The sequence below is a fragment of the Numenius arquata genome, chromosome 6 (assembly GCF_964106895.1).
Source record: "Numenius arquata chromosome 6, bNumArq3.hap1.1, whole genome shotgun sequence".
Taxonomy (NCBI): domain Eukaryota; kingdom Metazoa; phylum Chordata; class Aves; order Charadriiformes; family Scolopacidae; genus Numenius; species Numenius arquata.
In genome coordinates this window covers 40,888,824-40,912,796 of record NC_133581.1, presented here as the reverse complement: position 1 = coordinate 40,912,796, position 23,973 = coordinate 40,888,824, and the positions used below count along the sequence as shown (strand labels likewise).

At 45.1% G+C, this 23,973-nt stretch overlaps 1 protein-coding gene across 7 annotated transcripts; it reads left to right on the top strand.

Moving 5' to 3' along the window:
• Positions 1-16: 16 nt before the first annotated feature.
• ATG13 (autophagy related 13) lies at positions 17-18,368 on the top strand. 7 transcript variants are annotated; one of them, XM_074148478.1, is made up of 17 exons: positions 17-91; positions 870-950; positions 1,588-1,707; positions 2,162-2,208; positions 2,773-2,913; positions 3,982-4,022; positions 4,566-4,662; positions 5,014-5,112; positions 5,840-5,930; positions 8,363-8,461; positions 10,166-10,276; positions 10,962-11,095; positions 12,580-12,697; positions 13,449-13,526; positions 13,826-13,942; positions 14,387-14,515; positions 15,295-18,368. In XM_074148478.1, exons 1-17 carry the CDS (start codon positions 23-25, stop codon positions 15,370-15,372), a joined length of 1,650 nt encoding a protein of 549 aa, XP_074004579.1. In that variant the 5' UTR covers positions 17-22; the 3' UTR covers positions 15,373-18,368. The 7 variants fall into 7 exon arrangements, with proteins under 7 accessions (XP_074004579.1, XP_074004572.1, XP_074004575.1 ...); XM_074148471.1 differs by having other exon boundaries at positions 23-91; positions 10,193-10,276; XM_074148474.1 differs by lacking the exon at positions 8,363-8,461 and having other exon boundaries at positions 23-91; positions 10,193-10,276.
• Positions 18,369-23,973: the final 5,605 nt, after the last annotated feature.

The following is a 23,973-nucleotide window of genomic DNA, read 5'->3' as shown; positions in this document are numbered from 1 at the left end:
GTATTTCAGATTGCCATATGCAATGGACACTGATCTCAGTTCCCAGGACAGGAAGGACCTGGACAAGTTCATCAAATTTTTTGCTTTAAAGGTAACTCACTCTACTTCGGGCAAACTCCTATCCTTTCTCATATAAGAAAAGCCATATTTGCTGTGGCTAGGGAAACAGGGTTGGGGTTCTTTTGTTTGTTTTTGATAAAGACCAAAGCAAGAAAAGCTGATGGCAAATCTAGGAGATTCCTGAGAATAACTAGAAAAACATCTTTTCCCCTTTTTTCTACCTTCAAATCCTGCTGTAAAATCAGTTTAGAGGCACTTCACACCTCAGTCAGATTTGGGCTCTTACCAACACATCTAACCTTCCAGCTGTTAGGTAGTATCTTCTCTTGGACTCCACTCTCTCTTTCCAGCCTATCTAAATTTTTATATTGCATCCAAAAGCAATAACAGCAGAATGTTCTTTTGAATTATGTTGATACGTAATTATAAAATTTGGCCTCACTTGGTACGTAGATGCAAGTAGCTACTCTGACAATGGTTATGTTATAAACGTACAGATTCACTTGACTCAACGTTTGTGTGTCCAGGTTCAGGATATAGTAGTAAGTTTTGCTTAAGTATTCCCAAAAACTCTGCAACTCCTGATCACAAAATTGGCTTAGTCACTTCATGTCACTACCAAGAAAGGTCAGCTTAAAATTATTTTCTGTCTGAAATACGTTTACCTGTTATATGTAATAATTGAAGTTGATTACACCTGAAGATTAGCCTTTCATTTTTTTTACTTGGAATTTATCTAGCTCAGGCTCTGAACTGAGGGCTTGGCTGAGCTCAAAACATGAGTGTTTATCTTTTCCTTTCTATTCCAGACGGTACAAGTAATTGTCCAGGCCCGACTTGGAGAGAAAATCTGTACCCGATCATCATCCTCCCCAACAGGCTCTGACTGGGTAAAGTCATAGTTTTTAAAGCAACTCCATGGCCATTGGGAGCTTTCTGTGTGTGCGCAATGAGTAATGTAGTTGTTATAGTCTTGTGCAGACTATAAGATAACTATTCATAGAATAACTACTGTATTCAATTATGCTCATTGGTGGTGGGTTTTTTTTGTTGTTGACATGCAACATGTCACTCTGGGCTCTTAAGGGCTGATTAGAGGAGAGATAAATGATACCTCACAGCAACTCCTGCCAACCAAGGGGCATTTCCAAGATTTGCTGGGGGTGGGGTGATGGGTTCTTTTCTGTCAGCAGCTTGCAACTCGGCAATTCAGGACTTTGTAAGTAATGGACTTCATTAAAATTGAAGACACTTAAAAGATTCTCTGTGCGTGAAAAATCAGGCTCAAGTGAGGGAAAAGGGACACGATTTTTATGGCAGTATCAAGAAAAACATTTGAATTAGCAGCCAAGAAAATGTTTGCAAATATGAAAAGCCTGATTCCATCTGGGAATTTTTTGTTTCATAAATATTTCAGTGGATGCTGACCTAGTATGTTATATATGGGTCTGTGAGTTTGTCTGCAGTGTGCCATTAGGCAGTTTTTCAAAGAAATAAAGAAATGGAATAATCTCTTTCATTCTGCAGTTCAATTTGGCAATCAAAGATATACCAGAGGTTACTCATGAAGCTAAGAAAGCCCTGGCAGGACAGCTACCTGCTGTTGGACGGTCTATGTGTGTGGAGATCTCTCTCAAAACCTCTGAGGTGGGTGAGAACTGAGTCAAAATAGGTGCTTTTTTTTTTTTTCCTTGAATCTTAGGTCACCTACCAGAGCTCCTGCCCTGTAGTCCAAGAGAATATGAAAATATATTCATTTATGAAGTTAGGTAGTATACTAATGAAAAAAAAAAATGTGTGTTTAACAGAAACAATTCACTGCAAATACCCGAGGCCAAACACACAAATAATAGAGCAGGAAAATTTAGTTTCTTAGACCATGAAGAGCTTAGCCATTCTGAAAAGGGTATTTCCTTAGGTGTTCTAGTTATGCAGTGAGACTTTCAGTGTTTTCTACTTTTTCTACTCTTGCATGACAAGAAAGTGGGAGCCAGGAGAAACATCTTCATTGAGAGTTGTGGCTGTTGCTGAGCATTAATGAGATGTGAAAAGTTTTGTGTTCTGAAATGAGCCTTTGTTTGCTGTCCTTTCTGTCATCCAGGGGGACTCCATGGAGCTGGAAATTTGGTGTCTAGAAATGAATGAAAAGTAAGTGCATTCTTCATGCTTTATTTGTGTGTGTGTGTTTGTTTTAGCTGATGAAATAGGGAAGTGTGCTCGTTCATTACTGTGGACTGAGCACATATTTGGCTGTGCGGCCTGGGACACTTCAGAGGGAAGTCCCCTCTCTGTGTAGTGCAGCAGCCAAACTGTTTAATATTGGTGCAAAGGAAAGAAACAAGTAATTTTATTCCTTCTTCATTACAATTAGTATGACTCCTCAAATGATACAAGAATTTATATGCTCAGTAACTACAAATGTTTTTAATACTGAAAAGATGTTTCTATCTACTAGAAGGCTGCATGGCATTTTTCAGCAGTTACCTCTACAACAGGAGACTAGATTGAAGGAGGACTCTTAGCCGGTCAGTCAAAAAAAGTTAGCCACACCAGGGCTTATTTTATCATTTTGGCAATAAAACTGACATAAACCAAAACGGATCTGGGCCAATTGTTTTAAGAAAAAAAAAAAAAGACAAAACAAACAAACGACAAACCCAAACCCCCTTGCTTGAGAACAAACAACTAATTTTTTTCCTTTGTGTTCTATAGGTGTGACAAAGAAATCAAGGTTTCATACACCGTATACAACCGGCTGTCTCTACTGCTGAAGTCTTTGCTTGCAATAACCAGGGTAACTCCAGCCTACAGACTCTCAAGGAAACAAGGCCATGAATATGTAATATTGTACAGGTAAAGCGCAATATGAAATTCCTCATGTGAAATACAAACAGAAGAGACTCTAGACTTGCACAGTGCAGCTGTAAATGTGGTAAAAAGGGAGGGAGTGATATAAATGCAAATGATTTGGGTTTAACTACTACTGATCAGTTACAGAAGAGAACTTTGGGCTGAATATCACATTGTACCCTCCATCTGACCCTTTGAAAGAAAAACTAAGCACAGGCTGTAAAGTACTGTTGTTTGCTTACTGTGTTGAGAAGAGCACAAAAATTCTACATGCAGGCACTGGTTAAATTGCTTATCAGCATCCAGTTGTTCAGTGTCTGGCCTGTACTTGATAAATGCCAGTCTACATTGCACATAACTGCAATGCATGGTTTTGAAGTGTAGGTTCAGATTCTCTCCTGCTGTTCCATTTTACAGGAAGTGGAGCTGAGGGTGCACCTTTAGTTCTTGCAGTTTACTCTTCCAAATACTGAGTGCAACTCTGTTTAGCCTGTGAGATCTGACTGCCTTGTGGTTCGTGGTTATCACCTTCCAGTCTTTGTTTTTGGCTTTCAGAAAAGTCTTTGACATGTTTGCATAACTAATTGAGGTGATTCTAAATCTCAGGTTTGTAATCATTAGCACAGGTGAGAACTTTAAAAGAAATCCCAGCCATTTCTTCACTTTTCCTCCCATTGCTGGTTTGCTTAAGAGTAGGTCTCTTTACAGCACAATTATTCTTTTACCTTGTGTGATAAGTATCAGCTTTTTGACTCAGACCTTTCCATTAAGTTTATATCCGCTCACATTTTTGCTCTGAACTGTAGACTTGCCACAGAGACTTAAAAAACTTAGAGAAATTTCTGATTACACTACCATTTTCTCTTCCTTTTCCTTTATAGCTGATACGTCTTCCTCTGAAGCAGCTGGAGGGGTTTTTTTGAGATGGGTGTTTTAGCCTCTACTTTGTTGGGTTTTTTTCTATAGAGGAAAAGTGGTTCCAACCTCTCAACTCATAAAATTAAATAAGGAATAGGGATATGTATAGCATTATGTCCCCACTGGACCTAATACTTTTTCCTTTTCCTGCAGGATATATTTTGGTGAAGTGCAACTGAGTGGCTTGGGAGAAGGTATGGTTAGGCAACATACACAAACTGGAGTAGAACTGTTTTCCGTACTGGCGATCCTTTTGTTACTATTCCTAAGTGCCACAAGGAAAATTAAGCCTGAGGTTTTACACATGCTTTGTATCTGGATCTATCAGTGAAGGGTCGTATCATAAGGTGACAGGTATAATGGTGGCACTTTGACAAAATCTAGGGTGTTAAAATACCATTTTGACTCTAGTGATCCAGAACAGAAATAAGAATATGGAGGTATGTTGATAAGGGGCAGGGCTGGTGAAGGAGATCATGATCTACTTAGGAACAAGAAGCACTTCAGAGCGATATTTTAGACCAAGACAGGAAGCAATATCAGAAGTCTTGTAGATGAAGCCTACCAGCAAGGCAACCTAGCGCTGCTGTTTTGTTATGAGGTCTGTATGTGGGTTTGGAGTTCAGATTGCAAGGCATAACAGAAACACTATAGAAATAAGATAATGTAACCTCAGAATAGGGCAGTATGGAACATACATAATCAGTGAAACTGATAACCATTCCTTAACCTTACAGGTTTCCAGACAGTCCGTGTTGGGACAGTGGGTACCCCAGTGGGCACCATCACTCTGTCTTGCGCCTACAGAATCAACCTTGCTTTCATGTCAACCAGGTGAGAAAGTGTGATCATGCCAGAAATTGTTTTACAATAATGTACTATTAAATCCCTCATATTATGAGCCCTTAAATCTTTCCCTTCTGCTTTCCTGCTGGAATTCTCCTTCATGGAGAAGGCTCTCTGTCATGCTTAAGTCTTGCAGAAAGGGGAGTAATTAGGTAGCCCTGAGCCAGACTCTAGAACTCCAAATTGTTGATGCATGCTTGGAGTTGCAGGGCTGAATTGTAAAGATGCTCTGGTCCCATTAAGAGACACGAGTGTTTTCTGTGAGGGCACCATGAACTGGGATGAGAGTAGAGAGTAAAAGCAGCCTTACCAATAACACCATTGCTTGTTGCCTTGCAGGCAGTTTGAGAGGACCCCTCCTATCATGGGGATTATCATTGATCACTTTGTGGACCGTCCCTATCCCAGCTCTTCGCCCATGCATCCCTGCAATTACAGGTGAGGAAATACTGAGTTGAAGTCTAGGGCCATGGTGGAGGCATCAAATTATGCCCAAATACTGAGCCTTTTCCACTACCTGCGAACTGCATGGGAAGAGAGACTGGAAGATTAGTGTCGATCATATTGGCATTGTTGAGCACATGAGGAAGGATGACATTTTTCTCCTCATGTCTAGAAGACTGAGTGCAGCATGCCCTAGTCTTTTCCCGGATTCCTTACAGAAGCATTTGGACACAAATGATTTTTAACCTTGGCTGCCTTTGGGAATTTCGAAGTGTAACGGCTAATCCTGCTGTAGACCTACATGTCCAGAGGCATGTATCTCCAGGTGTTTCCACTGGGGAGAGATAAGAGTTAAATTTCTCTTTGTAGATGAGAGAGTGCACGTGAGGGCACTCAGACTGGGACCAGTGCTGGTGTTGGACAATGGTTCTGTAAACACCAAAGCCAGTAGTATTAGCTGGTATAACAAAACCTTTAGTTAAAAAAACATCGAGGAAAGTGTTTCTCTTTGAGGGTAGAAGAGGAGCACCTGGGGAAAATTAAAGTTTCCATACCCTGTTTTCCTCAGTTCTGTCAAATAGATTATGAGCCTTTCATAATTCTTTCAACTCCACCCAAATACTCTCAACCTCCCTGCAGTGTTTGTCCCAGCCTGTTTTACCATCTGTTTGTTTTAAGGAACATTCCCAGTTAGGAAGCTTTTCTTTTTTTGCTGCTTTAGAGCTGGCGAGGACAATGGTGCAGTATACCCCTCAGTAGAAGATTCCCAAGAAGTGTGTACCACGTCTTTTTCCACCTCTCCTCCATCTCAGGTAAGAGATGCCAGGCTCTTTTTACTCCTAGATACAACAATCACTGTTAGGGTAGCATGCACGCTTCTACATCAACTGCTGTGCAAACAGGCAGCCTCCTGCTGCTAATTAAAATTTAACGTGTGCATTATTTATATCGTTACACTCTGACTAAAACCTAGTTAGATGCTAATTTCAAGAAAATGCCAGGGGACTAGAAAGAACGAATTTCTGAGAAAGATTAAAAGAACCTACTCCTGTAGCTGGGCTAAGATACAGCAGAGCATTTACACGTTCATGTCCCAATACCACAAGAAGATGAATTCAAGAGATTGATTCAAGCATAAGTAGAGGTAACAGACTGACATTGAGAAAGAAACACTGAAATATCAGGAAAATGCTTATGGCACAGTCATATTTTCTGCATTGCAGAATGGAAAAGCAGGAAAAAGACAAAAGCCGTATTTGTCGGGCCATCTAAAACTAGCTGGGGCAGCAGGAATAAGTATCAGCAAACAAACTGGGTCATAATATTGAACTAGGGACTTAATACTCTGTGCGTCCACCTACCCATGCAATTTTCATTTTAATTCATTTAATTCATTTCAATTTTAAAATCAATAGATAATGGTTTGCTTCTGAATTTCAGAAAACAGAAAATCCAATTCTTCCTTCTTTTACTGTCTTCATATATCTGACTGCACAGTTCTGTATTTTGAAGACTTGGCCAGATTTGCTGGTTTTCTATAGCTTTAAACACTCAAGAATGTCCTGCCAAGCAGATGGCTCTACTGGACTTTAAAGACAATCTAAAGACTCTAAATCTCTTTTGCTGTGGATGTGAAACAGAACGAAGTATAATTGGAATGCTGATCCAAACTGAGAGAATTTGCTATGGGTCTTTCTACCGATTCAGAGAAATTAGTATGACTGGTTTAGCAGAATGTATTCTACTCTATGAATGAGCCAGAAATGAGCTTTTTTTAGGAAGCATTTTTGTGCCAAGTGTTGAACTAATCAGCCAACGCTCATGGTAAGTCTGATGGAATAAAGCTTTTCTTACTGTGCGATACACAGCTCAGGAGATGAGTTTGCAGCCGAGTTGTGTCCTGCCTTTTCACAAAATGGGTTAAATGCAAAAGGGTTCCTAAAGAGATTTCCACTGGCTTGCTCGTGCCAGTGCTACTTAACAGTAATAGTGTATGTAAATACATTGAAGTTGACATTTCCCCAGGGGACGTGAAGCTTTGCTGTCACTGAGGGGAAAAGCTTTATGAAACCAGATGAACCTTGAGGATTCATATTAAGTATGAGCCTACATTCTTGCCTTTCCTGGGGCTCATAGTTGCCATATGCTGTGTGCTTATTTATAAAGCAACTGCCAGTCTTTGTTACCACAGTTAGAATTGTAAGGCTGTCTTGGCAGAGTGGTCTCTAAAGTAAATTAGAAGTGGGGGGGAAAAAAAAAAAAAAGCTAATTTCGTTCTCCTGCTTTCTTTATACAACGTAATGTGTATAGGAAAATACTGGGAAATGTGTGGTTCTGTAGGCAGATTGTCCAAATCTCTGCCTTCCTTCCCAGTAGAAATGAGACCTAACCTGCATGATACAAGGGAAGACTGTTACCTTCTCCCTGTGGGCTTGCATAGCACGTCTGTGTGTGTTGTGGAGCAGCCCAAAATTCAGGTGAAAGTCTGGCCGTGGGTAATACCCAGAAATAAAGCTTTCATAAAACTGAAAACTGTTGGTAGGAAAATGACTGGGAGAAGGTATGGGACTGAACGAGGTTCAGATTGCCCTTTTTGCATTGGTACCCTCTCTGAGACAGTGTTTACTTCTGGAGCATCACTCCTCTTGAAGGTGTTCTCTCTTCATATCAATGCGTTTGAATTGCACGTTAGCCTGGATCCCCTTTATTCTAAGGGTGTAGCAGAGACCTGCCAAGATATGATCCCTCAGAACACTGGAAGATTAAGAGTGTGTATTGATGGAGAGCATACTGAAATACATGTCATTTGAACATTCTGAAAAAGAACACCCACCAACCAAAAAAACCCCAAAAAACCCTCTTGGCTTTTTCTGCCATCCACTCAGCCTTGTCCTTGCTAATTGGCTGGTACCAATTCCAATTAGCTGTGGAACAGAGTCTCTGGCAGTTACTTTCTGTCAGCGTTCACTGGACTCTAAAATAATACCTGTGTTGAGTAGTTCCCTGAGATTGGAACGCAGTCCGTTCTTTACAGAACAAATGTGCTTCTGGCACTACTGAGCCTTCTGCTCTGTGTGTAAGTGTGGCTGCTGCAGCCAAAACCTCTTCACTAGCATTCAGTTCATCCAACTCTTTACAGTTCTTCTCTGAAGTCCTTCTCTTTCTCTCTCTCTCTCTTTCTCTCTCCCTCCTCTCTCACTCTCTCTTTTCCTTGTTTCCTCTGTGTGTCTGTGTCTGTGCACAGTGTGTTTTTACTGTCACAAAGGCACACTTTCAGACCCCTCCTCCTGTGGTGACGGACACCTTGAAGGTCCCAGTGATGGGACTGGCCTTTTCACATCAAGTGAGTTGTCAACAGAATATGCTATCCATGGCCAGATATAGTTCTGGCATGACAGAACAAATACAGGAAAGTACAAATTTGACAATGTGGAATGTTTGTTGTGCGTGGGAAAGGCTGGTGAACCCAAAATGGGCCAGGCCAGGCTTATTAAAGGCATTTGCAGATAAAGGTCTCCCAAAGACAGAAGAAGCACCCCTGAATAAACAACAGCTCTTGCAAGGATTAATTGTTAGCGAAAGACATGAAGCAGTAAGGCACAGTGCTGAGTGTTTTCTCTTAACAGCCAGCGTCCCTAGAATCTGTACAGTCACCAGTTAGACCTTTTCCTGGGTTAAAACGGAGGAATTTGAAGGAGGAGGGGAAAAAAAAAACCCAAAACAACAAACAAAAGAAAAAAAAAAAAAACAAACCCTTGCTTCATCTGTCTCCCTGGTTACAAGTAACACCTTATGAAGACCTGAATTACTGTTCTTCGTTCACACCTCGAAGGTGAAGGTTTGTCTAAAGTCGCGTTCCTCACGTTTGTGCAAGTCTCTCACAACAGAGGACAGAGAAGTATTTAAAAAAAACAGGAACACTTAGCTCCCACAGAACTGCCAGAGGATTTATAAAGGCAGGTGGAGAATGAAGTAGGTTGAGGTTAAAAGATTCACAGTTCTAATGCTAACAATAAGACAGGACTTGGAAAAATGGTTAAAGAATGGAGAAGCATGGCTGTAGATACTGAAGATTTCTTAAACAGAGGTAATATGGGTAGCAACAGTCCCTAGGAATCCTTAAGGGACTTCTACAGGAAGATAAGTGTAAAGTAACCTTCAAAGCAACATGAGCTCTTCAGAAAGAGTCAAGCTGGCAGGATACCTCTGGGAGGAAATCATGTAATAATATTATGCCTGCTCTCCTCTAAGAAGAAATTGTTCCATTCAGCTTAACTAGCCTCATGTGAGTAGAAGCGCTGCTGATCATTCACGCCCTTGTAAACCGTGTCAGCCTTCACACTGCTGGATTATGACACGCAGACCTCTGAAAGAAGCATTGCTCTTGAGGTCAAGCAAGCCAAAACAGGAAAGTTTTATTTAATCCAACCAGCCAGATTTCTGCCTAGGGTGTCTAAGGAACTTTCCTGGGTTTCACCGATTCCAGCACTTCATTCCTAAAGCAATCTCAGAAGGGTTAGCTTCCCAGTTCTGTTTACCGAGCATATTTGTGGGACTCTGGGATTCTTTGGCTGAAGCTATTTGAACAGACCCTGAAGATCAGCTGTTTTAATGCGCAACGGGAATGGATTCAAATAGTTGATAATGCAGTTGTTTGGGGGGGTGGGGGGGGAATATTAAATATTAGCTCTTTAATAACTTGATGATGGCATTCATGCTTTTTCCAGTATGTGAAACAGGCCTGTAGAGCAGAGCTTCCCTGTGACTGGATGTCAGTCATACCTTGCACAGCCTTCCCCTGTGTGCGTAGGAAACCAGTCTTGTTCTCTTGTCAAGGCCCAGACTTAGTCCCCTGCAATAAGAACTTTTTAGAATAATAACCTTCATGATTGATTCCAATGAAAACTTAGCATCCTTCTGCCAGCCTGAAACGCCTCTGACTTTTCCTGTTCCTTCTTCAGTGACTGATGATTATTCAGACTGTGGGGCATTCCCCTTCCTCCCTCCTCTCCCTTTGCCCCTCTTTGTTTTTTCTCTTCTTTCTTAGCTTTCCAGCTCTCGTCTTTCCTATCAGCCTGCTGCCCTGGGAGTTGGATCAGCTGACATGGGGTATCCTCTACTCTTTGCTGGTGGCTTGAATGCTGCACACCCTCACCAGGTACTTGTAGAGGGTAGAACAAGCATGGCTGGTATTGCAACCATTATGTGTCACTTGTACACCTGACGGAGGCCTTGAAACTAGTGCATGCATTGGTACCCTGTCTTTCAAGAATGAAAAGGATCTAGGGTAGATACAGAGAAAGCACAATTTGCCCAGGAGCCGGGAATTAGCTCCTCAGCGTCCTTGACTGGTGTTTGCTCTCAGCATGTCACTGATTCCAAACTTGGGCTGTCTTACAGGGACACTGCCCAAGCACAGCGCTGTAGCCTAGACGTAGGATACATTGACAGTCCATATTGGCATATTTGCACCCATTCATCAGACAAAATAAGCTGCCACCCGTCTTTTTCTGCCTGCGATGTTGCTTCTACACCAGAGTTTTGCTAACACAGTGATGGTAGCAAGAGGATATGATTATTTCTTCCTCCCCCCCACTTCTTGAAGCAGAGGACGTATGGCCAGAGCGCTCTGCAGTGTAAAACAGGCGAGGAGTGGAGTAGGAAGGGAATAAAAAAAAGAGTTTGTATTGTGGTGATCACCTTCTGCTTGGCACCTCTCCCTGCCTCACGCGGGGCTAGAAAACCCCACGACTAGTCCCAAAATGACCAAACTGGCTCTTCATTACACTGTGGTGTTGGCCTGAATTTGAAATCTCTAACTTGACCGTTCCTCTCCATCTCAGCTGATCGGTCCAGGCAAAGATGGGGGAGTTCCCCCGGTTCCTAGCCAGCCAGCACACGCCACTCAAGCTGACCAAGAAAGGATGTGCACCCCACTGGATGGAGTCCACTACTCAGCAGCTACTCCTTCTAGTAGGTAGGTCGGTTTTATGCGATCTGCCACTTGTGCTAGCCCATTTCTAATCCTGTTAAGGTAAAACTTTGTATTTTCCCCTTTTTTAGCTATTGTTTGTAGCATAACTACCGTCTTTCAATCCCCCAAACAACTAGCAGCTTTCTTAGATTGGGGCTTTTTCATTCAGCCTTTTCCAATGGTCCTCACCCATCTTAGTTACACCTGCTGGTCACTGTAACATCCTTGCAGCTTCTGTCAACTGCAACTTTATTATCAATTTTATCTTTTTCTAATCTCTCTGCTGGTTTTGCTGATTGTAAAACAACAAGATGAAATAAGTTCACAAGTGAGCCTTAAATTCTCCAGAGACTTAACGTGAATTGTTACCGAAAACAGTTGTAGTTGCCACAGATCTATTCACTACTTTATTGAGAAACTTTAGGCACAAAATTACTTCAAAGGAAACAATGCAACCTCAAACTCAAACTGTCCTAAATCACCTCCTTTTCACCTAATTAATTTTTTTTTTCATAGAATAGAATCATAGAATGGCTAGAGTTGGAAAGGACCTTAAAGATCATCTAGTTCCAACCCCCCTGCCATGGGCAGGGACACCTCTCACTAGAGCAGGTTGCTCAAAGCCCCATCCAGCCTGGCCTTGAACACTTCCAGGGATGGGGCATCCACAACTTCCCTGGGCAACCTGTTCCAGCGCCTCACCACCCTCACTGTAAAGAATTTCTTCCTTATATCTAATCTAAATCTCTTCTCTTCCAATTTAAAACCATTGCCCCTTGTCCTGTCACCACTCTTCCTGACAAAGAGTCCCTCTTCAGCTCTTTTTTTTCTTTTTTTCTTTTTTTTTTCTTTTTGCCACCATATTTATTTCTTGCGAAGTCTCTCTTGGGGTCACGTAGTTCAGAGTTAAATATCTGAAGCAGAGATTTTTGCTATGAGGAAACCAAAACTCATAGTTGCACCAGCACGTTCCTGGGTATGCTGTCTGAGCAGTCATCTTGCCAGAAGACTCAACCATTTTGGTTTTTTCTGTTTGTTTTAAAGTTCTGAATACCTGTTGTGATGTATTAGGCTGCTGCCTTTGTAGCCTGACAGGATTCTGGTTCTTGCCCTCACCTTCTGTCAGATCTGTGACCTCTGCGTCACTGAAAAAATAATAGCCATGAACAGGAATTGCTGCGTATGTGCACATTCTGAAGTTAAAATTCCATCTCCAGTAAGAAAAACCTGTTTCAGTTGGCAGCAACTTTTCATTCAACTAAATAGTTTCCTTCCAACTTTAAACAGAAATCTGATTCCACAAGTGTCCCACTCCCTTTTTGCGCTCGTGGCTGAAGAGGAAGGTGCGGCACAAGGACAGAGATTTCTGTTGTCCTCCTTCCAATACTAAGACTAAACACCCAGAAATGAAGGAGTCTTGTAAAGCATGTGATTTGTCTATATTGTTTGTGCCATGAGTCACTAATTAGCCTGTTTTCCTCCCCCAGTGAGGACACAGAAACGGTATCAAACAGCAGTGAAGGGAAGTGTGGCTCCCCACATGACCTTTTAGAGACCATCTTTGTCCGGAAGGTGGGAGCTTTTGTCAACAAACCCATTAACCAGGTAACTAGCAGTAGATCTTCTCAGAGGGCACTGTAATACCCTGCTTCTCCCATCTGTTCCTACCCAGGGGGAGCAAAAAGCACCCCAATGCCAGGGCACCCCTAGAGACTGGGTGTGCATATCCTCACTTCCTGCATTTCCCTACAGAGTTTTATCACAAGGATGTTTTTCATAAAATCCTTTGGGGATTTGACAGCCATTGTACTTGCCCTACTTTGCCAACACCCTATTTGGGTATGGAAGCCTTGATACGCCCCTTGGGTCTCACAATGATCTCCCACTACCAAAGGTTCATAAACTGGGGAAGCTGGTAGCAAGCCTCCCTTCTTTGAAGGGATGTGCAGTAGACCGGTTCATCACAAGCGAGCAAGCATTTAAGCTCAGCTAGGACAGCTTAGAGATTGGCCCAGGTTCTAAAGCTGCTCTTAATTAAGTTTTTTAAGCCCTCTTCTAGGCTTTTTAGATGGATGAAGGGGAATTGTTTGAATTTGTAGCAGTTAGTTAGTTAATTCTATCCTGTGTTACACAAGATGTATATAAGCAGTCCCACCTCAGGGTATGTATCTGCGTTAGGTCAGCTGAGTACAATCTCCCTATTTTATGCCTTTTAAATGAGGTTGTCAGCCTCCTGCCTAACTGCTGGCATGATCTTGGGCAATTTTTAGCAGGCCTGACAAAGACTTTCGATATCCTTTTCTGTGCTGGGTAAGCAGAGCATCTTAGTGAAATTCTGTTTGCTGAATCTCCTCAGGTGACCATGGCCAACTTAGACATTCCTTTTGCCATGTTTGCTCCCAAGAATGTTGAGCTGGAAGATAACGACCCCATGGTAAGCCTCTTCCAGAGGTATAATATGTGCCTTCTCAGCATCCCTTACACAACACTCATGCTGTTCCCTGCCTTGAATACACTTTGTTTTTTGAGCAAAGAACTGGTTATTCAGATTTATTTGGTTTCAGGAAACCTCCCACGTTGAGTGTGGGGCTCTCTAGACGTGCAAATAACAGTTTGTGTTTGCTGCCCCTGCTGTAGCACGTGTCCAACCTCCTAACTGCCCCAACACTGTCAAAATACACAGACAGACACGATCGTAAGACCAGTACTCACCATCTTTGATTTCTTGGGCAGGTCAATCCTCCTGACTCCCCAGAAACTGAATCTCCTCTCCAAGGCAGCTTACACTCGGAGGGCTCCAGTGGCAGCAGCACAGGGAACACCCATGATGACTTTGTTATGATTGACTTTGTAAGTGCCCTCATCAGTGCTCTCACGTAACACCTGCATCTTAGATGGGCTTCAGGTGCTGGGACAATGGCAAATGATGTGGGAGTAGCTTTTAATGGGGGTGGAAAAGACCCATGATTGACACTTCAAAACTACAGCTTGACACTCCCAAACCTGCAAAGACACTGATACTCAGAACCAACAGCTACAAATTAAATACTCTTTCAGTTCCCTACCAACACCTGGGCTTGGCGTTCTCTCTCTAATGCCTAAAGAACCCAGATTCCAAGGAAATCCTCTCTTCCAAGCGCTCAGGCAAGCACAGATCTTGGCTGTTCTTCAGTTATTTAATATGCATTATTGTAGCAGCAGTTGTAATGCCAAGATGTTTATTGATAGCAGGTAATGGCAAAAGTGAAGCCAAAGTCTCTGAATGGGAATTAACAGCAGTATCTTTGATTCTAGAAACCAGCATTTTCAAAAGACGACATTCTTCCAATGGACCTGGGGACTTTTTACCGTGAGTTTCAGAACCCCCCTCAACTCAGCAGCCTCTCCATTGACATTGGAGCGCAGTCCATGGCAGAGGATTTGGTATGGAACCCTGAAACTTCTGTTTGTTTGTGGGAATCGTATGTTCCCTGTAATGCCCTCCTTATTCCTAGTTTGAAAAGAGGCGTGTCTTCGTAGAATCATAGAACAGTTTGGGTTGGAAGGGCCCCTTAAAGGTCATCTAGTCCAGACCTTTAAAGGTGTGTCTAGTCCTTCATTAAGATGTTCCAGACAAGTGTAATGGCACACATGAGCCTCTGAAACTGGTATGTTTATCTTCAAGCTGAAAGCTGCTGCTGTGACCTTGTGTCATTCAAACCCCCAAAACTAATCCTACCTCTGGTGTGTCAAACTTAGTGGCGAACTAGGCCTGATCTTGCAGCCTAAGCAGAGGTAAAATCCTGGTGTGGCTGGTGAAAGTCCTGTCAGGGTGAGTGCAGTATTGGGCTTGCAGGCACTGTAACGTGCTGCGGGGAAAAATTAATCCGAAAGGCTAAGAGCTTCAGCTGGCTTCATGAAGGCAATGACATGAGCAGGTTATTGTGCTGCAGCCGGCGGCGGGAATTGCACAAGGTGAGGCCCCAGTGCACTTACTGTTCCTGCAGAACAAACACACCCTGGGCAGAGTGCCCTTCTCAGGGTCACTCGCTGGATGCTGCTTCAGGACTTCGGGGTTTGTGCGTGTGGGAAGTGGAGCCCAGAGCAGCGGAGAGGGGTTGCACGGCTCAGAAATGGAATTTTTGCCTTAGAGCGTGTGTTTAAATGTATCCTTTTATCTGCTGTGGATGGGCCCTGATCTACACACTTCTCTGCCCTTCCAGGACTCGTTACCAGAGAAGCTGGCAGTCCATGAGAAAAACGTCAAAGAGTTTGATGCCTTTGTAGAAACCTTGCAGTGAAGCTGTTTCCCGGTATTGCTGCAGCAGTTCTTCCTCCTCAAGGCATCCTGGAGAATGACATCAACCAGTATCTCTATCGCCCCTGCTCTGCCTTTTGTCTCACTTTGACTAGTTCCTTCCATCAAGTGAGCTTTCATTGATTGCTGTCTTCAACAGCAGACACAGCTCATCTGCTGATTTTCCTCAGCTTACACCACCGCGTAGTTCTGGACCGCTTTTCCTGCTCACACTCAGTTTTGAATTTAAGACTCCAGTAGGGACACGGGAAGTCAAACTCCAATGTATGAACCTTATTTTCTCTTCAGTCTCTGTTCTGTGTGGAGGGGCTTTGCGAAAAGTTGCCATAGGCTTCCTCTAGAGGTCCTACACTGTCAGTTCCCCAGGTATAGCTCCTGCTAACAAGACTTTTTTTCCTACAGTCTCTGATCCTGGTAGAGCATAGAAAGCTTTGGCTCGTTTCCAAGGTCTGTGAGTTCAGCAGATTCAACAGTTTTTAAGTCCAGGACATCCATTCTGCAGAACGGGGCATTTCATCCTGACTTCAGTGTGAGTGCCTGGAGCCCGGGGAGGGAACGTCAGCTTTGGGACCCGTGTAATACAAATTACCTTTGTTTTCCTGCTTCTGAAGGAGCTGGGTCTCTACAGTCGCTTTGTGCGAGGCCGCCTGTTAACGCTGGCTGATAAGCAGGAATGAAACTACACAGACTTCCTTCCTGATCCTCGGCCATGCCGAGTTTACCGGTCTTGCCTGTCGGCCAGCCTGCACGCAGCAGCTGTGATGATGCTGAATTCATAATCTCTGCTTCTGAAATGTAACTGTAAATACTAGGAATCCTATTTCTTTAGGGTTATGTAACTAGGAGTCTTAGTCCAAGATTCTTTCCTCTTAACCCTTGCAAACCTTCCTGCTTTATGGTTAATAGATGATCTTAAGAATCAAGAAATATTTATTGCTTTTAAAGAAACCTATATTTAAAAGATGTTCTGTTTTCATGTAGTAGTGCGGGTCATTCAGCCCTGGATCACTGCAGCCAGCAAGTGTGCCATGGAACCCTGGCCAGTGAGACTGGTCTCTCTTTGCAGGAAAATATCCAAGATATTTATTTTCTAAGACAGACTTGATTATTCTAATATAATACTCAGTTTTGGAGACCGTGTGTCCATTGCAGCCAGTCAGGGCCCATTGATAGAATGAAATGCACACCTTGGTGGGGTGGAGTGGCAGGGACTAGGTAAAAAGCTGTATTCCGATAGGCACGGATGAATGTGCAGTGTTCTTCAGCCGTTCAGAAGGCAGCTTTTTAAAGAAGCACATTTTTGGGGAGCTTATGGTACTTTTTAATCAGCTGGGTTTTGATTAGCTGAAATTTTATTTTTTTAATGATCTTGCTATCAACAGTGTGACTGGCTGACAGTGCTCTGTGGTTCATTTGGCTGTTGCGTGTCCTTTGCCTGATGTAAGGATGGGAGGAGAAACGGTGACACTAAACAGAAACTTAGATAAGGTAGGTAGGTCCTCATGTGGTTCTCTCTCCTCCTCCCATGTGTAACTAGTGAGCAACTGAAAGACCCCTTACTGTCCCAAAACACTTCCCTTTCCTTCTCCAGAAGTGGGGTTGTGTTGCCTCAGTATTGAAGAACCATCTAAATTTCCTTAGAGCGGCTTGAGTGACCAACCTTCTAGTTAGTGCAATGTGGCAGCTTCTTCCACTTGGCTGCTTTCTCAACAGAAAGAGATGGCCAGCAGCTGACGGGGGAAACCCACATCCTCTCCAGAACGCTATTTCTGAGCAAGGACCTGAGTTCAGAATAGAAGTTGTTGTCAGGTCAGAGCAATACAATGCTTTGAACTTGACCAGCTTCTTCGTTGAGTGATGTGTTTGGTGGGAGACCAGGTGAGCTCAAAAACTCTAGGTAAGAGCTTTGTTGAAGGAAAACTACCCACCAGAACCTTTTTAGCTTATTCAACCAATTCAGCTTTTCAGCAACCTCACACAGGAATTGCTTAGTCCTTGCAAAATAAGGTGCACAAGCATTTAAGAAGGCTTCCAAGGTGAACAGCTCACGAGAAGGCTTAAGTTACGTGGGCTTTAACAAATACTTGATCCCCACAGCCAGAGCCACCTTGTTTTACAGGTGGAAGAGGTCACAGGAACATGAGGAATGAATAGATCAGCTGGTTTTCACCTCTGCTCATGAAGTTAGTCTCTGCCACCGGGTAGGAAGTAGCTGACAGACAGGTGGTTGCTGTCACCTTTCTCTCAAGGTACAGGCTGTACTTGGGGAAAGCGATACCATCTGGGCTGCAAAGCAGCAGAGACGGTGTAAAGCGCCGGTTCACACTGTTTGCACGGAGAGGAATAGACTGGGTTGAACTTTGTGTAGCCAGCGCTCCTGCCGTCCTCTTCTCACCCTGACAAATGTGGAGTTGGCAGAAAGCACACCATTCTTGCTAATCCCGTCTAGAAGGTCCCCTGAGCCAAATACTTGGCGCTCATTTGTTGATGCAGTTCCTAACGTGGCTACAGCTCCCACATCTCATAAGGCAGAATGTCAGCGTGGCACGTAGTTGGTTTGTTGTGGTTTTTTTTCTACTTCAAAAGGCTGGAAATTTGCCTGTAGGAGCTGCTAGTGTTGAGCTGGATGGCCATAGCAATAAAGAGATTCTCTGGGGCTGAGTTATGTGCCTCTTTTCTGGACATTCCTCAGTTTCAACACGTAGGCGCTACATCTAGGCTTGGAGTTCCCTGACCGCTGCACAAATGCTCTGCTTCAGTTGAGATCTAGCTGCTGCCGTGGCCTGCTACAGATCGGGTTCTGAAGGCTCTTTATTTTAGCAGCCGTCTGCTCGATTCTTTATTAAGGACAGTATGTATGTAGCTGCTGATTTACAGATACTTTGGGTGGAGGGGAAGGCTCCTAAATTGTATTGTTTTGGAAATAGTCTCCAATGTACTTTAAGTGTTCAACCAATTTCCAATAAAACTTTTACTTAAGCAGTGCTCTGGTTTGGGCTTTTCTCTGGGTGTAGTGACAGGTCTGGGGCGGTCCCAACCTCTCAGCCTTTCTTCTCCAGGAAACGGGATGATGAGGAAAAGACGGAAGGGGTGCCTGGCTGGTCCCAGACGGGGACCGTGGGGTAACGGTCCCCCGGCGTTTGGCCCCGGTGACCTCCCCAGTGAGCTGGGAGACGGAATTATCTGCGTGTCCCACCCCAGCTGAAATATTAACTTGTCTCCAAAAGAAAGGGGTGGGAAAAGGGTAAAAAAAAACCAACCCAACCACCAGAAGAATTTGCATTGCACTTGATTGTTCCTAGAGGCTTAAAAGGAGCGTGGGAACGTTTTGATCTGATGGAAGGGTTAGAAGAGCCCAGTGAGATGGGGCAAGAGCTATCACGGGTACCCCGGCAGCAAGAAGTGCTGGTGAAAGAGCACTGCAGCTGGGTTCCAGCGCTGCTTAAAGTTAACCCTTTATAACACACCATCTCACGGAAGGTGCTGACACCTTCCCTTTGAATGAAAGGCAAAATGGTAAAAATCCACGTGTAAAACTAACAACTGCTGATTTAAGCTACAGTGTGAAGAGTGTCCGGTTGTTATAAAGAAGAGAAGGCGGATGGAATGGCAGGAATAGGAGAAAAATGACTGTGTATATTGGAAGCTACAATGAAGGGAAATACTCTAGCGTGGGGAACCCGGATAACTTATTAAAAGCAATCTTTTCTTAATCTTATCCCGGATAACTATTAAAAGCAAGCTTAATCTTATCTTCAGGAAGTAACACACAAAACCGAGCATCCCATTGAACCTTATAGATACTGATCTAAGTTACGTGCGTGTGTGTGTGTGTGTGTGAGTATCATTTCATGCACTTACAAAAGACACTGCAAAATGGGGGGGGGAAAGATGAGTTGTTGGCAAACTGGCATAAACTGTCCTGGGGGATCTGGGCCTTCGGTATCTCCCCTCTTCACCACGTCACCAGTAAGAGAAGGGATTGGAAAAAAAACCATCAGCAAATAAGTGAAAAAGTAAACAGTCACGGAAGGATGATTAACGGCCAAGGTCATAAACAATGGAATACCAGCCAATTGTGAGCCTGTTGCGTGTATTTAAAATAAGAAAAATGTTCTCCGAATAACATCCTTAAGGCCCCGGGGCAGCGACACACGCAAACGCATCCCACTGCAGTGCTCTTTACGCTGTGTTGAGTTCCATCCCTGTGATTACACGTAGGGTAGGTCCTGCCAGCCGTTAGCAGCCTGCCAGCGAGGGACCCAGCTGCTCCCGAGGCTCCTCTGAGGCCAGAGCGGGTGTTGCCACAGCCGCAGCCTCAGCGGGTCACCGTGACCAAGCCCGGAGATGGGACCAACCGCCGCACTCGCAGGAGGTTCGAGATATTACTGTAGAGTCAGCAGCGTATTTAACCACGCTGGCCCCAACACAGAGGGCCAACACGGGCCAAGGGCTGGAAAAATCACGGCCTCTAGCCAAAAGCACCATCCAAGTGAAAAAGCTCCAGAGAAAGAGTTAGTAAACCCCTCAGCTCTGGAACTGAGGTAGGGCCCAGTGAGCTACAGCAGGTAAAGAAGTTAATAAATCAGACTACAAGGATCATAGGCAAAGTCTTATCTGTGAACAGACGCCAAAACCACCTCTGCCTTCTGGTCCGTGGCTGGCGGCTTGTCACGAGTCAGGCTGAGTAACGCCGACACGCGGAAGGAGAATTAGCAAGGCTGGGAAGCCCTTAATTGGATGGCTTATCAGTAATAAAAACTGAATGGCAGCACTCAGTTTTAAAGATGCTAGAAGTGTTAACATCAGCATCAACATGTTGTCCAGACGACAAGGCCAGTGGCCAGAGCTGGAGTGGCCATTTTAGCTCCAGTGCTCTCCCTTCTACTCCTGCTCTCCCACCCACTATTGGGTTCGCTTGTTGCTACACCTGTATTGTTAATTGTAGTAATCACTTTGCACACGAGAGCCTTTCAAGTAGCCAAAAAGCTTATTGATGTAGCCAGCAAATCACAGTGTCTTTAGGAGAAGGCAGTTAAGTGTATGTGGATCAAGGGGTGGAGGGTAGTGGTCCTAACCAGCAGACTATTGTCCAGGGAGGAGTTAGTGATCCACGTCAATTCAGAGGAGAAGGTGCAGGCCTCTGCTGGACTTATCCCCTGGCCGCAGGATAAACTTAGCCAGCTAATCCCAACCGGAGAGCCTGCAGCTGGCTCCCACTCCACACCTGGTGATACCTCTGGGAAAGGGCAACCCTGTTCCTCGTGACAGGGAGAGGGTAACATGGAAGCCCAGCCCTGCTCAGGGAAGAGCCAAACTTGCGACGCTTCGTTTTTGTTTGAATTCTGTTTCCAGCCTGAGGCTCCTGCAAACTGGTATTTCTTCCGGAGTTACTCACGCAGGAGCCGGTTCATACCCACATTCCTCCCTCTCCGCACGGCCGTGGTTGGCGGCGTGGCCAGCCTTGCTTCTCCTTCTTGTAGGTGTGCCACAGCTGCTGCCCGCTCGACAGACACGCCTGGATCTGGGATTACATTTTGATTTTTATTGAAATACAAAAAAGTGCAAAACTGTGAGATAGAAGATCGGTGCAGATTAGAAGGAAATAAACCATGTGAACCGTGAAAACCTCAGCCCCGCACCTGCTGAACACCAACAAAAAAAAAAAAGAAAAGAAAAAAAAAAAAAAAAAGGCGGCAGGGAACACCAGCAACAAAAGCAAAGCCAAAAATTTTGCACAGGAGCCCCCGTGCGTCAAAGAGGAACCAGGGACCAAACTTGGCCCTCAACTCTCTCTCCAATTAGCAAATGTTGCCACAAGGCAGCCCGATGGCCCCAGCCCCCCTCCCTCCCGCAGAAGCTCCGGTGTGAGGACACAGCTTGGGCCAGGGAGCGAGCAGAGGCCGTTGAGACAGCGGGAGGCTGAGCAGAGGAGAGGGGGCTGGGTGCTAAAAAGCAGAGGGTTGAAATGGAGCAAGTACCCCCCCATCCCACCCCCCCACTCCACACCCCCCCCCCAGGGAGAAATGGCTCATAGCTAACCTGAAGGATGAACCAGGGAAGAGACCCTTGGGCAGCTCTAAGATCAGCACCTTCACGAGATCCTGCCCCCCACCTACACTTGGCAGAGAAACCCAGCCCAGCCCAGCCAGCGCCCTGCCTGTGTGAGGAGGGGGATTTAACCCCCATGGGCTCGGCTAACGCAGACTCTTGGTGGCCAGTCACCCAGCACAAGCTTCAGGAAGGCCCGGGCCCGTTCCTTGCTGGAATCACAGGAGGGATATTTCAGTACAAGCCGTTCGGGAGAGCAGACGGCAGGAGCAAAAGCAGCCCTGGTTACTGTGCCTGCTCCAGGGCCCCCGGCAGTTCCAGCATGAGGAGCAGCAGAGGAAAGGGGATATTTACACTGGATCCCTTCCAGGACTTAAGCACTTTCCCACCACGAGCAGTAGCAGCTTCCTGAACACCCTCCAAATCCACTCCCTGCGGGCACTGAACCGGAGCAGGCTTTTATCCCTGCCTGCAGGGGGATGCACCAGGCTCCGTTTTGCTAAAAAAGGACACCTTATTTGAAGAATTCACTTTAAAAAAGAAAAATAATTCAACAAAAATAGAAGAAAAGGGGGAAAAAAAAAAAAAAAGCACCCACCAAACAAACTCCAGCCAGAACACGGACACTTGCAGCAATCCCTGCTCTCCTGCTGGAGAGGAGCTAAGCTTTGGAGAGCAGACTTTGGCCTCTTGAGGGATCTGCTTGGCAGAGTAACGTGGGAAAAAGCACTGGAGGGGAGAGGGGCCCAAGGAAGCTGGTTAGTATTCAAGGATCACCTCCTCCAAGCTCAGGAGTGGTGCATCCCAAGAAAGAAGTCAGGCAAAAAAGTCAGGAGGCCTGCATGGATGAACAAAGAGCTCCTGGACAAGCTCAAAAGCAACAAGGAGGCCTACACAGCATGGAAGTAAGGACAGGTAGACTGGGAGGAATACAGAGAAACTGTCCGAGCGGCCACGAACCAGATTAGGCAAACTAAAGCCCAGGTAGAACTAAATCTGTCCAGGGACATCAAGGACAAGAAGAAAAACTTCTATAAATATGATGTCAGAGATAAAGGCAAGACTAGGGAAGATGTGGGCCCTCTCCAGAAGGAAACAGGAGACCTGGTCACCCAGGATATGGAGAAGGCTGAAGTACTGAATGACTTTTGCTTCGGTCTTCACCAGCAGGGGCTGTAACCACACCGCCCGAGTCACAGAAGGCAAAAACAGGGGCTGTGAGAATGAAGAACCACCCGCTATGGGAGAAGATCAGGTCCAAGACCATCTAAGGAACCTGAAGGTACGTAAGTCCATGGGATGTGATGAAATCCATCCACGGGTCCTGAGGGATCTGGCAGATGAAGTTGCTAAGCCACTTGCCATCATATTTGAGAAGTCGTGGCAGTCTGGTGAAGTTCCCGCTGACTGGAAAAGGGGAAACATAACCCCCATCTTCAAAAAGGGCAAAAATGAAGACCTGGGGAACTACAGGCCGGTCAGTCTCACCTCTGTGCCCGGCAAGATCATGGAGCAGATCCTCCTGGAAACTCTGCTAAGGCACATGGAATATAAGGAGGCAATTGGTGACAGCCAGCATAGCTTCACCAAGAGCAAATCATGGTTGACAAATTTGCTAGCCTTCTACGACGGTGTTACAGCGTTGTTGGATGAGGGTAGAGCAACAGATATCATTTACCTGGACTTATGCAAAGCATTTGACACTGTCCCGCATGACATCCTGGTCTCTAAATTGGAAAGACATGGATTTGATAGATGGACCGTGCAGTGGATCAGGAACTGGCTGGATGGCCACACTCAAACAGTTGCAGTCAATGGCTTGATGTCCAAGTGGAAGCCAGTCATGAGTGGTGTTCCTCAGGGATCAGTACTGGGACCAGTGCTGTTTAACATCTTTGTCAGCGACATGGACAGTGGGACTGAGCGCACCCTCAGCAAGTTTGCGATAACACCAAGCTGTGTGGCGCGGTTCACACGCTGGAGGGAAGGGATGCCATCCAGAGGGACCTAGACAGGCTTGAGAGGTGGGCCTGTATGAACTTCATGAAGTTCAACCAGGCCATGTGCAAGGTCCTGCACATGGGTCACGGCAATCCCAGGCACAAATACAGTTTGGGCAGAGAATGGCTGGAGAGCAGCCCTGAATAGAAGGACTTGGGGGTGTTGGTGGATGAGAAGCTCAACATGAGCCAGCAATGTGGGTTTGCAGCCCAGAAAGCCAACCGCATCCTGGACTGCATCAGAAGAAGCATGGCCAGCAGGGTGAGGGGGTGTGGATTCTGCCCCTCTACTCTGCTCTTGTGAGACTCCACCTGGAGTACTGTGTCCAGCTTTGGAGTCCTCAGCACAGGAAGGACATGGACCTGTTGGAATGGGTCCAGAGGAAGGCCATGAAGATGATGAGAGGGCTGGAGCACCTCTCCTATGAGGACAAGCTGAGAGAGTTGGGGTTGTTTGGCCTGGAGAAGAGAAGGCTCCGGGGAGACCTTAGAGCCCCTTCCAGTACCTGAAGGGGGCTACAGGAGAGATGGGG